General features: G+C 33.0%; 1 protein-coding gene across 1 annotated transcript in view; it reads left to right on the forward strand.

Moving 5' to 3' along the window:
- The window catches only part of Shoc1 (shortage in chiasmata 1), an 85,053-nt gene that overhangs the window by 37,988 nt on the left and 28,657 nt on the right, over nt 1-18,408 (forward strand). Inside the window, exons 10-15 of the mRNA XM_063254241.1 lie at nt 1,025-1,119; nt 5,145-5,387; nt 8,959-9,375; nt 13,109-13,222; nt 14,132-14,308; nt 14,404-14,508. Coding sequence (XP_063110311.1) covers nt 1,025-1,119; nt 5,145-5,387; nt 8,959-9,375; nt 13,109-13,222; nt 14,132-14,308; nt 14,404-14,508 — 1,151 coding nt within the window. The remainder of the gene's footprint in view (nt 1-1,024; nt 1,120-5,144; nt 5,388-8,958; nt 9,376-13,108; nt 13,223-14,131; nt 14,309-14,403; nt 14,509-18,408) is intronic.

An 18,408-nucleotide genomic window follows, 5' to 3' on the forward strand; every position in this document is an offset into this window, starting at 1 on the left:
CAATTGTCAAAGAAACATTGGTAAGAGTCAAACTTTGTTTGATAATTGATATTATCAATTTTCTACTACAAGACTAGATTTTTAAATTATGTAGATAAACTAGATAATTTAGGAATAAATATATAATATTATTCTATCCTAGGGTGTCAATTTAACTAGTTATATTAGCATATTATACAGTATATGTCCTATTTGAACAGAGAAACAGAGTACAATTAATTCTCAGTCAGGGGAAGTAAGAGGTTTGCAGCATAAAAGGTTTTTGAATTAATAGTGTGCCTTTCCAGGCTAGTGGTTTCATAGTCACTGACTGCTGTGATTTATACTGATTTTTTTTTTGCTCTGTATATCATTATCTTCAAAGCAGTTGTTTCAAAAATACTGATTTACACTAAATGCCATACGTATTTGATCTTTTCTTGTCACTCATGTCACTGCAAAGCACACCAACATGCACACACATGACACACTACCCAGGTTGAAGGATTTGAACTAACCTAGAACCTTGGATGAGAACCTTCCAGAGAAGTTAGAATAGACAGGACTTTTACATAGTTTTGATTCTTAACCAATAGAGCATCCAGAATTTCTAAAGAGAATAGACTTGAAGCTTATAAATTTCTAAAAAATTTTGAAGCTACTGTTTGTGTGGTAAGATAGCAATTTTAGTAAGATTGTGTTTTATTTTTGGTGGCTTATAGGGTTAGTATTTTCATAGCTTATGGAAGGCCTTGCTAAATCTCTTCCATGTAAATGCTCTCTCGCTCCAGAGTACATTGAAGGAAATAAAAGTAAGAGTAACTTATAGGAAAGTAGGAGTAATTAAGAGTTTAAAAATGACCAAATCTTCCTAGAGGAGAAAGAAATGAGTATTGAAATTTGATCTGTGGATCTCTATTTCTGTTTACATGTTTATAAAACAGTTAACTTTTCATTTAAGTATGAAAGTTACTTAGTAAAATACTTAAAACCTTATATAAAAGGAACTAATGTTAGTGTATTAAACTTTAATCTTCTTTTTCAGTAGCTTGCTTACTGCTGAAGAATCAGCTAATAAATACTGTGTGATGTGGCAGTTAGAAAGCTGCAGAAGTTCCTTGAACTTACTTTTGCTCTCAGGTAAATAGCAAGTATAGATGAAAATATACAATGAGTAGAAATGTGAGATATTGTACTCTCTGACCATTTCTAAATACAAAATTTCTATAACATCACAAAACTCACATATCCAGAAATCCACCAAAAGGTTCATTATGCTAAATGCTAGAGTGTATGTCAAAATTTTGATCTTGCTGATTTTTCTGGTTAAAATACCTATTCTTGGACAAAAAGGAAAAATACAAATAGTACACAAAGCAGTTCTATATTCATACTTTAGTATAGTATATATTTCCAAGTCAATGAGTTATTTGTTTAAAATTTCTATATAACTGATGTGAAAGACAATGTTTAAAACTTTTAGATTCTCAAGTTTTCCAAAAAGGATACTTAAAAACATGTTAACAAAGTTTATTTATAAGTTAACAAAATAGTTTTGAGTTAAGCATAAAGGTAATGTGTATATTTTAAAATGTATGTAAGTAAGCTAAACTGTTTTCCATATCTGAATTTTTCTATTATGGAAATAGAGCTCCTAATACAACACTCTCTTAAGCAAGAACACTGGGAAGTAAGGAAGCATTAAAACTGACTTTTATTCCAGTGATCTCTGTTAAACCCTAACTACTGGGAGCTTCTGATGTTTGCATGGAGTATGGGGTCAAAAAATATCCTATATGTAGTGACTACTAGGCAATCCTTGAATAAATCCTGTCTAAAGTATTAGAAATCCTTCCTGGAGGAATACACATTAGTCCATGCTTCAAAAAGACTTTCACAAAGTTCAAAGAGAATAATACAAAAATCACAAAATATATGGGCATCACTAGTAAGAGTCATTAGAAACAATGGACATCAAATCAGATGTATGTATTGGAATTATCAGACAGATAGTGCAGTATGTATTTAAGGCAAAGAGGTGAGGGGACTGGGAATGGGAAGGAGAAAAGAAATATGAACAAGGATCATATGAAAAGTGATCCCATTTGCATCAGAGCCATGTAAATTTCAGAAATAAATAAAACAAGTAAGAACACTTGATCGATTCAGTAGTATATTATGCAGAGTTGGAAAGAATATTAATGAACTGAAAGATAGACTTGAGGAAATTATCCAGAATCCAGCACAGAGAAACAGAGATGAAAGATATGACTGGTTCAAAGACATAAAAGGATTGATGAGATGGAACATGTGTCTAATCAGAGATTCAGGTAGAGATTACAAAAAATAAGAAGGAGGTCACCTTTTGGGAGACATGATGGCTAAAATTTTCTAGAATTGTTGATGGATGTCCATTCATTGATCCACCACACTCAGTGATTTCCATGCCAAATGGAAAAAGATCCCTGAGTCAGTTGTAGCATCTCTACACCTCACCAAAGGCATGAGGTGAGTAAGAATGAAAAGTGACTTCTCAGTGACACTAATGGAAAAGCAGAAAACAGTGAAGTAGTATCTTTAATATGCTATGAATACACTGCCTGTAATCCTATACACTGCAAAAACTGTAATTCAATAGGAATCTAAAAGAAGATACTTAAAAAAAATGAAACATCAGACTTTCATAAAAGAAGCTTTAAAGCATGCTAGTCAAGCAGAAGGAAAGTGATCCCTGATGGAAAGCCTGAAACCTACAGAGTAATGATGAGAAAAGATACTTGAACATATGATAAATGTACTGACAATACTTTAATAACAGTACTGTAATGGTTTTTAAGAATAAAAGTGCTAGGGGCTGGGGATTTAGCTCAGCGGCATAAGCGCCTGCCTTGCAAGCAGGCAGTCGTGAGTTCGATCCCTGGTACCGATAAAAAGGAAAAAGACCAAAAAAAAAAAAAGAATAAAAGTGCTAGGTTAGAAAGGAAATATGAAATCTTCATAAACTATGACCTCATAAAATTCCCATAGTATTTTAGAGAAGGGTAATTTTTCTTTGCTAGGTGATGAGTGCAGTTTTTATTTCATTTTCCATATATTCTTTTGTATGTAAAATAGTGTGTTTCACGACACAGAAATGAAAAAAAAATTGGTAAGTTTAAATTCTAACTCTACCATTACCTAGATATATAAGTAATTTAGCCCTCTGAGGTTATTTCTTTAAGAATGGAAAAATAATGTTTCATAAGAGCATGTATCTGCTCTAAGGCTAATATACATGTATGCCTGTAGCAGCTGTATTTATGAGAGACAAAAGTGGGAACAAATTACATGTCCATGAGCAAGTGATTGGGTGAACAAATTGTGGTATATCTACATAATGAAACATTACTCAGTAATCAAAAGAAATGAACTGTTTACATAACATCTTTATGTAAGATGTTTACATAACATCTTCATTTTAGAAATGGTAAACAGATTAGCAAGTCCTAGGAACAAGTGACAGGAGGATAAGTTCAGGAAGAAAATGATTGTAGGTATATAGAGGCAAAGAGAAATATCCTATAGTATTGGAGCTATTTAAAATAGTGTGGTGAGGATTGCAGAATCTACATAGGTGATAAAATGAAGCAAATTATAACTAGTTCGTGTGTGTGTGTGTGTGTGTGTGCACAGTGCAAATAGGTAAAACTAAGACAATCTGACTAAGATTGGTGAATCATTACTGTCAATCTCCTAGATATGCTATGCTATACTATATACTATATAATATTATACTATAGTTTTCCCAAATGTCACTGTGAGAGGAAAGCAGGCAAAATGTGTAAGAAAAAGTGTATTATTTCTTATAACTGCATATGAATCTAAATTATTTCCATCAGAAAGAAAGGAACTATTAATTCACATTTTAACATAAATGACTCTCAAAGTGGTTGTGATGAATGAAAGAAACCAGACAAAGAGAGTTCATGTGCTATTACTTGTTTCATATAAAATTCTGGAAATGTTAGTTTATCTACAGTTGCACAAAGCAAGGCAGTGGTACGGAGTAAAGGAATGAGGAGAGTTAGAAGGTTGGTATTACAAGGATACAGGAGGATCTTTGGAGAGTTATAAATATGTTCATTATCTTGATTGTGGTAATGAGTTCATGAGCATATACATAGATCAAAATTTATTTAACTTTTTACCCTACGTATATGTAGTTGATTGCATATCAGTTATACCTCTTTAAAGTAATAAAATATGTACTTCATAGGATTATTTTAAGAATTACTCAAAAATAATGCACATAAATCACTTGGCACAAACAGATATTTTTACTAACTAGTAGTTACCATTATTAATATTAGTACCTATATCATCAGTTTTATATTATGCTTATTTCGATTATTATAAACAGCACCATTTCAAAAACAGAATTTCAAAATTTATGTTCTTAATTTTAGGTGTGTGTTTACCACGCAGATAGTAGTTTCAGTACTTGTGCTACTTTATAGAATAAGACTCTATGTTAGAGTTTTTCTTAGTTAGGCTAAGAAGTAATGACGCAGTAAGCTCTGTGCCACAGTAGTTAAAATGATACTCATTAAAAGATCTAAATAAGATATATCTTGTTTAGGCTAATAATAATTAGAATTTTTGATTTAATATTTTTCTTCTGTTCTTGGGATTAAACTCAGGGCCTTCTCACTGAGCTACATCCACAGCTCCTTTATTTTTCTTTATTTTGACACAGGGAGGGTCTTGCTGGGGTGCCACGCTGGGGTCAAACTTGTGATCCTACTACCTCAAGCTCCCAGAGTGCTAGAATTATAGGTATGCACCATCAAACCTGGTGCATTAATCTTACATTCTTCAAAATAATATCCAATATATTAATTTAGTAATTGACAGTGATAAAAAGAATATGGTTTCCTCTGTTGCTAAATATAATTTTAACTTCTTGATGTTTCCAAAACTTGACTTCTGTTGTTATAGTAACTTGGATATTTACAGATATTAGTGTCTTGAAAACAATACCAGGTATAACTTCAAGTATCACTTTTTTCTAAAGTGTGAAAATATATTTCAAAAAGAAATTCTATTGTAGTTCTGCTTATTGTGCTTTACATTTCTTTTACCCTGTAAACTATTTCTATTTGCTTATTGTTGTTGTTTTTCCTAAGTGACAAGAATTCAAGAGCTCAATAGCCAGTGTTCAGCTACAGATCTGAAGAAGATACTTTGTGTTCAAGAAAAAAGGTTTGTGCTTAATTCTGTAAACGCAAAGTGGTGCGAAAAAGCAGGACTAAATCCAGTAACAAGAGAAACTTCAGGATGCCTAAATACATCTTTATGTCATGATCATCTATCTTCTAATGATACTAAAATGGAGATGCTTTTGCCTACAAAAGTACTTCAGTTGGAATGTAAGTACGTAATAGTAACCATAACTTGTATCAACACTTTTAGAATGAGAAAATGTTAGGTACTGGATTTCTTCTCGGTGATTGGGGAAATAGAATTAATTTCTAGCACTCAATATTAGTTCTGTTCTGCCAGAACGTATGAATTTGGGCTTCTTGAGGCTCCATTTTTTCCTCAAAAAAGAGAATTTTGACTAACTAATGTTAAAGTTCTATTCTGTCCCCAAAATCCATAGTCTTAGTTTAAGTTTTTAGCCATTTTCAATTAAAGTGACTTAATTTTCCTTTACAAATGATTAATGCTCGTATAATTCTTGTATCTACGCACAAGTCACCACTTTTCTGCAACTTATTTTTTGACCTGACAGCTAAACTTTGGCATTCAATACAATCTAATAATCTCTCTCCAAAAATTCAAAACTCCTCTTTCACTACTAAAATGTTTACTGTTTTAGCTTTTACTATATAATTTAAGTAGGCAGGAATATCTTTTGAGTGTTTACATGTGTTATTTTGTTTGCTATAAATTTCATTATAACAAATGCCATATATTTTGCCTGCATTATATATGCAAGTTGTTTTAAGATTAGTTTGTGCAATAACTAGTAATTTTTAATCTTGAAGGATGTGGGAAAGTTTTTACTTAATGTATTACAGCATAATAATTACATTTAAAAGTGATTTGTAAAAATAATTATCTGTGTAAGGAATGGGCGTAAAAATTCTCATTAGAGGAGTGTGTTTTAAAGACAGAGGTGCAAAGTACCAAGCAAAAGCAATCAGTCCATCCCAGGCCTTTAGGTTTGTGGGTTCCCACAGTGTTTTTCATTTCTTTAACACTGTAAAGTATTTTAATTTGTTTTTTTTTCAAGTGCCAAGAATTTAAGAGCTCAACAGGCAATATTCAGTTATGGATCTGAAAAAGAATAAGAATTTTTAAAATAATTTGGTCAGGTTGCTAGACAAAGAAAAGGAAGAAGGTTTTATGGGGTCTTCAGACATCTACGTTGGTATATCTGTTGAAGTATGTAAAGTATTATGTAGCTACTTTGAGGTTAAAATAAAGAATACTCCCTTTGATATCCAATAGAATTATGATAGTATTTTATACTATAATTCTGAGGCTTAAGAAACAATAACTGTTTCTGGACCCCATAGCCAAATTGTCACAGTAGACGTAATAGTAACTGAAAATCGTTAGGAAGACAAAATAGTAATTCCTACTGCTCTGATAACCAGATTTTCTCAAGAAGTCTCTCAGAGGTTGCAAATTAATAAGCACTCAGGTCATATTTGGCCCATGTATTACTGACCTACATAGCGTTTTAACTGTTTAACGAGATTTACAATTTGAGGGATTTGGTCAGGCATGGTGGCACATGCCTGTAATCCCAGCATTTGGTAGGCTGAATCAGGAGGATTGCTGTGATTTTGAAGTAAGTCTAGGTTACCTTGTGAGTTTGAGGACAGCTTGAAAACTGAAGACCCTTTCTCAAACAAAACAAATACAAAAAGAAAAACAGATTTGTCTTGAAATTTTCAAAAACTAGACTCAAATTGTCGTCTGGCAATAATGAGCAAGAGCCCTTAGTGACTCACCACTTTAATCAGTTAAAGTGATTTAATCACTTAAATCACTTTAACTCAGCACTTTATTCACCACATACTTTCCAGCTCACTGTAGATCTCAGTACTCACTAATTGAAGCCAGGCATTAATTAGCATTTATATTACTCTTGAATTTTTATTTTACATTTAATACAATTATGAGGAAATTAAATTTTTCTTATGTCAATATCTCTAATGCAAGAAAAAATAAAAAATCATAGACCATGTGTGTTGGAGGACAAGAAGATAAAATTTGTCTTCCAAAGATTATGATTTAAGGAGTAGCCATATACTTCACTCATTTAAGTTACTTAGTTGACACAATAAGCATTTAAGGGGTTTTTTGAAATCACTTTATAAGGAATGCTTTGTGCGTAATAAACTGCACTCGCTTTGTACAATTTGATACAGCTTAACAAATTATGCATATATAAATATGAAGTCTGTGAAACTAGCACCACAATTAAGATGCAGTAGAATGTTTTCATCACCAAGGGCTCCCTTGTGCCCCCTTGCAGTCATTCTCACTCCGTCCTCCCTTTCTCTCCCATCAGTCTTCACCTCTGCCTCTTGGGAACCCCTGGTCTACTTCTGTTACTATATATTGATTTCCCTATTCTAATATTTCATTTATAGAATTTGATAGTGTGAATTCATTTGTGTCTGAATTTTTCTATTCAGCATGAAATTTTTGAGATTTATCCATAATGAGCGTATCACTATTTTGTTTCTTTTTAATGCTGAGAAATTTTCCATTGAATGGATTTACCAGAGCTTATCACTTCCTAGAGTTTCTTTCCCAACTTTTTTTATTATTGTGAATAAAATTTTTATGAATATTCTTGTATAAGTCTTTTTGGGCATATTTCCATTTTTCTTGAAATCCTAAAAGTAGAATTGTTGAATTTTATGATAGGTATATATATAACTTTATACATATACCTATGTATACCAAGAAACATATACCTATGTATACCAAGAAACTACTAAATTGCTTTCCAGTATTTTTTACCATTGTATGTTCTCACCAGGAATATGTGAATTTCATTTAATCTATACCTGGTCAATCTTGATAGTAGCTATTCTAGTGGTAATGTTGTGTTTCATTGTTTTTAATTTGTATTTCCATGATGACTAGTTACGGTGAACATCTTGTTACATGCTTACTGGCCTTTTATAGTTCTTCTTTTTAAAAACATATAACAGCTTCATTGTAAAAGAACTCACATATTGTACATTCAATCCATTTAAAGTATGCTATTCATTGTTTTTTTGTTTGTTAGTTTTATTTGTTTGAGTTTTTTGGATACCAGGGATCAAACTCAGCACCTCACACTTAGTAGGCAAGCATGTCAGCCACTGAGCTAAATCCCTGGCCTGAGAACTCTTCTATCACACCACAAAGAAACCTCCTATCTCTTAGCCACCGCTCTCCATAGTGCCCAGCTCTGGACCATTATTAATCCATTTCCTGTCACTATGGATTTGCTTCTTATGGAGTGTGGTGTTTTGTCACTAGCATTTTCCCTTGGCATGTTTTCAAGATTCATCAATGTTGTATATATATTGTATGAAGTATTATTCAAATATTTTGCCAATTTTTAATTGGGTTCTTTTAATTATTGAATTATAAAAGTGTCTTTATATATTTTAGGTGCAGACTTTAGTCTGCTATATGTAGATCAAGTATTTTATTCTTGATGCATAAGGCTTACCTGGTACCTAAGTTTTCAGTAATCATTAATTTTAAGACTATGACCCATTATAAACTTATTACTTAAGTTTTTATATTTTTAAAATGTTATTTTACTTAGACCAAAAATTTATTTCCTAAACAATAAACTATTCCTCATAATCAGGTTATGGTTAATAAGAAGCTGCAAATAAATGTGGTACTAATACCCTAAAAGAACACTCTTTTAGGCATGGAAGTAATTTCAGTATTTTTTAATTTTGGTTTTTTCAGCTTGTCTAGAACATAAAAGTTGTTCTTCATCTGTCGTACTTATTAATGAGAAATCCACACATGATCATGTACCAGTTCCACAAGGGAGTCCGCCAGTGGCAGAAGAAGTAGCAGATACGTGTTTATCTGATGAATGTGTTTCTGCTGAAAGACCAAAAAATGAAGAAAAACTAAAGAATGATCAAGAAATAGTTGATAAAATAAACCTAAAGGAAGAAACTAAAGATCACTTTGAACTTGATTACACAGTATCATTTATTGAATCATCTCCCTCTTCAGGAATTAAAAAAACATGTTTCAAACATAGTAAAAAACAGGAGAATGATTTAGATCTTTTGAGTGACTTCATTATGCTGCGAAATAAATATAAGACTTGCGCTTCAGAGACTGAAGTTACAGCCCAAGATAAAAGAGATGGTGGGTAATTTAGTAATATTTTGGCATTGATACGATAGGTTTGAGAACTAAGTGCATAATTTATTATATAAAACAAAGAAATAAAGTCTTTTGGATAAAGCTATATTATTTATTATAGTCAAAGGGAATGCCATTGACTTACAGTACTCCTTGCATGTGGGGATGAATGTAGGTGTATAGACAAAGATTTAGGTGGATATAGATATAGATATAGATAGATATAGATATAGATACATGTTTTCCAAAAAATTAAAAAGTGCATTTGAATTTGTTACAAGACCCATTATTTACACAATTTGCTTTCTACAGTGTGGCCATACAAATTCACACATTTCTAATTTTTATTGATCATTCTGCCATTCTTTTTCCTCTTTTAGCTGAAAGTCTTATAGTAATATTTTAACTTATATTTAACTGATTTGAGGACTTTCTTTATTCATTTAATTGCTTGTGCTTATTACTCTTTCTAATGTTACAAAAGCATTTCTGCTTGAGTTGTAATGATCGTGTTTCCTGCTTCTACTCACATTAAAGATAGTACAATGTGTTATAACCTTTCATTTCTGGTAGAAAAAAATAGACATTCAAGAATAATTTTGATGGACTTTACTCTGATAAATAAATGCACAAATGCTTACATGATTTAGAGCATAGGTAGGTCTTACTGTCCCATGTGTCCTGTGAATGGTCTCAGTTTATTGTGTGATATGGTTGCATATACTTTTCCTAAAGACGTGACAGACTTTTATAGGTTTACTTAATGTTATAATACTTTGTCATTCAGTGAGTTTTTCATAGTGAACATTTTGGTAGACGTGCAGAACAGTATTTTTATTAAATTGTATTAAAAAGGTTTTTCAAACCTATTCTTTGTAGTCATTAAGTTCAGTCTGTCCACTACCTTCTTTTAAATTATTTTAGCCAGTATCCTGAGCTATGAAGTAAAACTGCCCAGGTTTTAGTCTCCTTAAAAATAAGTTTTTTGGTACCAGGAATTGAACTCAGACCTTGTGCTTGCCAGGCAGGTGCTTGTGCCACTGAGCTATATCCCCTACCCAAAAATAAATTTTCGTGTCAATTCTTTCCTTCCTTTCCCCTAACCCACATAAAGAAAACTCCCAAATTCCTAATTCTCCTGACCAGGAACAATTTGCAACATATCTTGCAAAGTACTCTTTTATTGGTCTCTGACATTATGCAAGTGAGTACAAACTTACATTATGTAAGTACAAAGTCAAGACTCTGAAACTAGAACGGTATTTTTAAATTCCAGAATTAAAGTTTCTATACAGTAGTATAACCACCTTATAACTTACTTTATTAGGTGATAATTCTATATGCAACTGAGATCACTATAACTAATATTTGTACTATAATTCAAGCATAGTTTTGCATAAAAGAATGAACAAAATATAAAGATTATATATATATACTTATAAAAGTTGAAATTTTTAAAGATTTGTTATTTTCTGATTTGTTAAGATTTTCAAAGTAAATTTATATTTAGATTCAAAAAGGAGTCCAATGCAAAATTAACACTGACATCTTTCTCCAGCTGCTGTACTTGTGATACTAGCTAAGTATAGGATATCTAGTAGGCCGGGGATACAGCTCAGCAGCGCCATGCCTGCCTGGCAAGAGCAAGGTCCTGAGTTTGATTCCCAGTATAAAAAAAGAAAAAAAAAGATAGATTAGCAACATAAAATGAGAAAAAGTAGCAAGAAAGGTGAAAAAAGATAAAAAAGAATGTTTTGAATAAAAATAAGCCATTGGTTTACTAAGAAAATAAAGGCATATTAATGTTGGATGGAAATGCTTCTGTACTCTTTAGGTTCCCTCAATTGGTATTATGCTCTCAGCTTCTTTGTTCCTTTATACCTTTTCACCAGTGAGGATGGAAGGAATTGTCTAAAGTATAAATTTGAAAAATATAAGTGGGGCATAAACTTGGAGGGATAAACTTTCAGGAGAAAGAAGTATCCTCAACTTCTCTTTTCCCAATAGTGAATTCTCTTCCAGTCTACCATATCCTAGGCTAGAAGGGCAACTCTGCCCAAAACTGGTGTTTAATTAGCAAGCTATTTGTCTCTCAAATTAAGCCCAGTCCTCCAACTTATCTTTTGTTAGTGAACTTTCCATTGATGGGACAAATTGCCTGACATCCACAGCTTAAAGAATTCAGTCCCTCTTTGGTTAACAGTGAGGCAAGAACATCATGGTGGAAGAGCATGGCATAAGAAAGCTGCTTAAAAAAATAGCAAAGAAAAGCCAGATGTGGTGGTGCATGGCGTAATCTCCATGAGTTCAAGGCTAGTCTCGGCTATATAGTGATTTCAGGGCCATCCTGGACCATACAGCAAGACTCTGTCTAAATAACAAATAAACAAAAGCACCATAAAAATAAGTAAGAAAGCTGCTTAGTTTATGGTACCTAAGAAATAGAATAGGGAAATAGCACCAGAGAGGAAGGAGAGGTGACCAGATATAGATGCCAGGGTCACAACTCCATAATACATTGAGACACAACCAGAAGTGTGCTCACTAATCTAACTTTTTTTTTTTTTTTTTTTTTTGGTACTGGGAATTGAACTCAGGACCTTGCGCTTGCCAGGCAGATGCTTGTGGTGCTGAGCTATATCCTTGGCACTCTAGGCATTTCTTAAGCCAGTCAAACTGACATATCACAACTAACAGTCACAGTTAGTAACAGAGGTTATATTTTATTTTGTCTTTATGGTTGATTCAGGGGAAGAAATATTATACCTCATTCGACCTCCTTAAGGATTTCAGTAAGTAATACTGACTCAAACTATTTATAGTTAATTGAAACTATTACTTGAAAAAATAATACAGTCAAGTGTAGGATATACTCCATTATTATACACTTAGTCAGCTACTTAAATATCACATATCAAAATGTGTCAATATGGTATTGTATTTATAAAATTATTTTGTGAGATCACATTATTGATGTATATATTACTATCTGATATATATTAGACATATATCTAATATATTTTCCATTTCAAATGCCTAAGAAAGAAAGAAGGAAAAGGAAGGGAAGATTTATTGAATATTCCGTGCCAGACACTATTTTAGAACTAAATGCAATGCTGTTGCTGACCTTGAGATGCTCATAGTGTAATACAATAGGCCAACATATTTCAACTCTATTCACAGAAGGCTGAAGAAATAAAAAACTGGAGACACTTGCTGACCCAGAGGTGGGATTAAGGTGGGCAGTTACCTAGGACTTCACATACAGGGTGCCTGAGAGCTGAAGGCTGAGCAGGAAGAACTCGCCTGCTTGAGAAATGGAGACAGGGAAGACTTGGGGAAAGGGGGAGCATGGGTTGCGGAAGAAATGGCCTGTGGAAAGTCACAGAGAAATGAGGTGAAATGTTTTGGGTCTTTTAATGTGTCAGGAACTGTACATGATGTTTACCCCCATAACAGTATTTCAAGTGAGTATATTTACTCATACTTCATATATAAGATCCTCAGAATAGTGTCAGAACCAACATAAAACACTGATCTGCTACCAAAGTTCTTTCTGTTTTTATCATTCATCTTCCTGCCTGGCACAATGGTAGGTCTACTGATCTGAATAGTTCTATTTAATACTGATGTATTACAATGAAGAAATTGAACAAGGGTTATAGAAGCATGAAAATAAAGCAACACTACATTGCTCCTGAAAAATACAAATTAATTTTTTTTTTAGAATTTCAAGATCAAGAAGAATTGACTCATAAAGAAGAAAGTCCTGTTGTTTTTACTAACAAAACTCCAGAGAAAACGAATCAAGAAAGGGGAGCAGATAACATCACTGAAATTCAAGCAACAGGTATGCTATATGCTTTTAAAACACTTTCAAATTTACTTAATTTGAAAGCTTTTTCTTGGATATCTAGGACATACCTTACTTTCCTTATTATTCTTCACTTGTTTCTGAAATTTTTTCGTTCCTCTTCTTTCAAATTATTTCCAGAATTGGAATGTCCTGTTCATTGTCTCTGCCCCTCCCTCCCCTTTACTCTAGTCCACTATTTGTTCTTTCTTTCTTTATTAAAACTGCTGCTGCCTCCCTACATTCCTCATAGAAAAACATTGCCAAGTCTGGAAAATGAACTGCTAACGGTTGCTCTTTTCGTTCTACCCACTATCAGGGTGGTATAAATAAGTTACTCTTGGTTCCTGTAACAATTAAAATTTTTGTTAAGTTGCAAAGAATATTCTTTGATTCCTAAGTACGTCCTGCTTAGGAATGTCATTTGAATTATTAAAATCAGAAAGAAATATGATAGTAGTTCTCAAATATCTTTCCATTCTTTTGATGAAATGTTACATATTATATAATTTTAGATATCTTTATATAATGCAAGTCTTTAATGGACATCCAGTGACAACTAGAAACATTTATCATTGTTAGAAATTTGGCTTAAATTTGTAACAATGTCAGGGGAAAAGAAATTTTCTTTGTAAGGTTCTTCATACTTGCCCGCTAAATGAGTTATCAAATAAATCTTTTCTAATAAGTAAGACACATAGACAATTACATAATTATATAAAGATGTTTTTACTAGTTCATAGAATAAATATCTGTATATAAGCCTGTATATAAGCTATGGTTTTTAACTCATAAAATAATTTGGGTTCAAGTTCAGGTTTCCATGACGTAACATGTTCAGTTTGTTATCAAAAACAACATATCATCCTTATAAAAACATTATGTTTAATGCTTTTATTTTTACAGATAGTCAGTGCCAAGCATACTGTTTCCTAGGAGCATCAGCTGCTCCTGTCTTAAAGAAGCTTGTATGCCTCTGTACTCTGCCTGCTGCTAATTGGAAATTTGCCACTGTTACTTTTGACCAAACGAGATTTTTCTTAAAGGAACAAGAAAAATTAATCAATGATGCTATTCACCAAGGTGAATATGATAATACATGTTAGTTATTACTATTGTGTATATTTTGGTACATATTATAAAATTCTAATATGTTTTCTATGTTTTTGCTTATTTAGGTATAAATAATGAAAAAGAAATGACATTCAAGTATGCTGGCCTTTTACACCTTCTAGTAACGATTAGAGATGTTCTCGTAACATGCAACTTAGACACAGCGTTGGGTTAGTCGAGAAAATTTTATATCTTGTTTTTTGTTACTGAAATAATTTACTTTTCAGAAAGAAACATCTCTTAAGAAATTAAGTATCCTTCTTTTACTTCTATTACACTAAGCACATACACATTGTGTGACATAATTATAATGGAATATACATGTGTATGTATGTATATATATATGAAAAAAGAAAATATATATATTTGTGTGTTTTGTTTGGGCAGTATTGTGGATCAAACCCAGGGCTTCTTACATGCTAGGCCAGAGCTTTACCACTGAGCCACACCTCCATTCCAGAACATTCCTTTGAAATTTGATTATGTTCATTAATTCTCTATTATGTTCAATATTTCTCTATTCCAAAGTTTTTGTGAGCATTGAGCCATAATGAAGCATAGTTAGAGTCCTTCTACAGCACTGCATCTCAAGTTGTCTAGAGTCTTATTGATGTCAGATAGTCTAGCTGTTGGTAGAATTGACACTGTTGTGGAAGCTGAAAAATATAATGAAGATGGATGAAGAGTAGAAGGGCATGTGATGCTACACCTTATAATTATTCCAAGTACTATAAATGAAGGCTCCAATTCCTACTAGAGATTTTGGACAAGTTGGTCTATTATCAACACTTGAGGTTTAATTGAAGAAGATAAAAGTATCGTTTTGGGGTCTACAAAAGTAGCTATAACTTAGTTATAATACTTGACAGGCTATATACTGTGGCCAAGTACAGCATGTTTAATACATAACCTTTGATTAAAGAAATGATATTTATGGAGAATTGCCCAAAGGATATTCATCTTTGAATATTCTGCAATTTACTCTAAGATTAATGAGACCATTGTGAGCTATCAAGCTGGGAGGAATTCTTTTTTGCTCCTCAAAGAAATGCATCCTTCCAACTCATAAGTGACTCAGATAACCCAGTAACCCAATAAAAAGCTTATTAAAACACAACACTAAACAACAACAAAAACTTAAAATCACATTTTCATTAGAAGTAACTAGAATAACATGTTTTAGAAGAATCTAAATTATTTCCATAGAGCCCTCTAGTGGCACTTAGAAGCCAGCTCACATCTGCCACCCTTGCCACCCTTGCTGTTGATTTAGCAGAAATTAATTCATTTGCTTATAGTCGGCTCTCTGTATCCACAGGTTCCAAATCTGTGTATTGAAATATTCAGAAAAATTTGTCTATGCTTAACATATACAATTTTTTCTTGTTATTATTTCCTAAATAATATAGCAGTTGTTTATACAAATTTATATTATGTTAGGTATCGTAAATAATCCAGAGATTGTTTAAAGTACATGGAGACCGATGTAGGTTATATGTAAATAGCATACCATTTTTTAATAAGGGACTTGAGTACCCGCAGATTTTAATATCTGCTAGGATCTTGGAACCAATCCTTTATGGATTTGAGGAATAACTGTGTATTATTCACATAAATTAAGAACTTCTGTGTGTCTGGTACTAAGGGTTGAACCTAGAGACTTCACATTTTAATATACTTAAGCCCTTTTTATTTTTAGAGTCTCACTAAGTTGTTAAGTTGCCCAGACTGGGCTCAATCTTGCAATCCTTCTGGTTCAGCCTCCTAAAAGTGGGATTACAAGCATGTACCACTATACCTGGCTAGACTAGGAACTTTTGTGGAACTTTTATCTAAGAACCTAAGATTCATTCATTCATTCATTCACTTTTTCCTTTATTCAACCACTACTGAGCATACATGGTGCTGGTTGCTGTTTGGCTTCCAGGAGTAGCTGCAGAAGAGTCAAATGAAGTCTCTGTCTCATCGCCCTTATGGTCAAGTAGTGGAAATACACAAGTAAACAGCCAGTAATAATAGTGATACATATTGAGGAAGTACAAGGGCTTACCAAAGCCATTTTCTCTGGCCAAAATGCAGTGATATGTTTTTTAAAAAATAGCATGGAACTTGGAGGGATGGATAACACAAAGTGAGACAGGAAGTATAAAGAAGATCCTTGGTGAAGGACTTACTTTAGTAATAAATTTGGATGTTATCCAGAGGCTGGTGGGAATAAGTGAACTGTTTTTAAGCAGACGAATGATGTGGTTCAATTTTTGTTTTTAGTGATCATGCTAGCTGCATGGGTAGAGCTGACTGGAGGAAGCAGGACTGGAGATTAATCAGGAAGCTGCTGTACAGTTCAGGATGAATTCATTGCTAGGTCAGGGTGGGTGCACAGGGAGTTTTAAATGTACTGGTCCAATTCCATTTTTACCATGCATGGTAGAGACAAGAATTTCATTCTTTATACTCTCCATTTATACTACACAAATTTATTTGTATGTGTGACGTAGTTCATTTAAAAATACTGAATGCTTTTTATCTGTACTGATGTCACATTCATTTTAAATTTTGGCATAAAAGGATGCCCAAGAACTTCATAAGGGAGGTCTTATTGTAAGATATAAAGTAAGGACGTAAGATATATTGTAAGATAGCTGTAGTCCTCACTGCTCCCCATGTCCACAGGCTTTGCTCCATGGCTTTTGGTCTCCCCATAGTGAGAAGGAGGGGGGCTGTGATCATACGGAGTGCTTATGGGGGTGTGAAGAAAGAGGAGCTCTCTTCCCCTGCCAATAGAAGGTCAAATGGTAGAACTCTGGAAGATAGTTCGGCAGTTTCTTTAAGGTGGAACATACCTATCATACAACCCAACTATTCAACTCTTTTGATATTTACTCATGAGGAAAAAAGAGTATATATAAAGAATTTCATGTGAGTGTACATAGTACACTCCAACTTTTTAGAAACAACCCAAATAACAATCAATAGATTATACACAAATTGGGGTACATACATACAGTGGAATACTACTCAGTATTAGCAGAACTATTGAAACACCAGCCAACATAGCTGAATCTCTGTGCTGCAAAAGAAGCCAGACAAAGCAGTACATACTATATGATTGCATTTATATAACCTTCCACAAAATTCAAACTAATCGACAGTGACCAAAACAAGCCCATGGTTGCCTGAGGACATGCGTGAGGATGGCTGCTCAGAAAGGGGTTATTACAGAGGGGCAGAAGGGAATGTTGGGGGTGATTGATAGATATATTCACTATCCTGATTGTGGTAATGGTTTCATGATCATGTATATGTGATAACATTAATTAAATTATGTGTGGTATGAAATTTATAGTATATCAATTACTCCTCATAAGACTGTTAAACAATGAAAAGAAAATGGCAACAATGATGGAATAAGTGCTTTTGAAATGGGGAGTTAATGACATGTCCTTTACAGTCATAAGTTTTTAAACTTTAAATACATATTTTTCTGTCTTACCTAATTGCCTACTGTGAAAGAATTTATGTGCTAATACAGTTACCATGTACATAAATAACCAGAAATGAAGTACAGAGTTGTATAGAAAAAATGCTACAAAAATTCCAGTAAGTTGCCATTTCGAGAAGACTTGCACGCTGGATGCGGTGGTGCATACCTGTAATCCCAGCACGTAGGAGCTGAGGCCTTAGAACTGCTGCAAGTTCAAGGCCAGCCTGGGCTACATAGTGAGTCCAAGGCAGCTTGAACTGCATATCAAGATGCTATTAAAAAAAACTCTAGGATTTAGGAAAGTGGAATAATAGTCAACAAGTTAGAAGGCAAGGTAAGTTAGAATATATTCAGGGAATAGGTTGAATGAATCCAGTGTATTTGTGTTACATAATTTAAAAAGAGAGTAGTAGATATTTTTCACTTTCACTCAGTTTTAAGGAAATAATAAATGTTTGAGGAGGTAGATATATTTAAATTGTTTTAAACATTGTAGAAAATGTTAGGTGGTACTGCAGTAGTATGTATAATTTGTATGTACTAGTTTAAAAAATAAATTACGTCTTTAAAAAGTTTTAATCAAACT

Source organism: Cavia porcellus, unplaced genomic scaffold (assembly GCF_034190915.1).
Source record: "Cavia porcellus strain 051 isolate PalLab524CR breed Dunkin Hartley unplaced genomic scaffold, mCavPor4.1 scaffold_1, whole genome shotgun sequence".
In the NCBI taxonomy this organism is placed as follows: domain Eukaryota; kingdom Metazoa; phylum Chordata; class Mammalia; order Rodentia; family Caviidae; genus Cavia; species Cavia porcellus.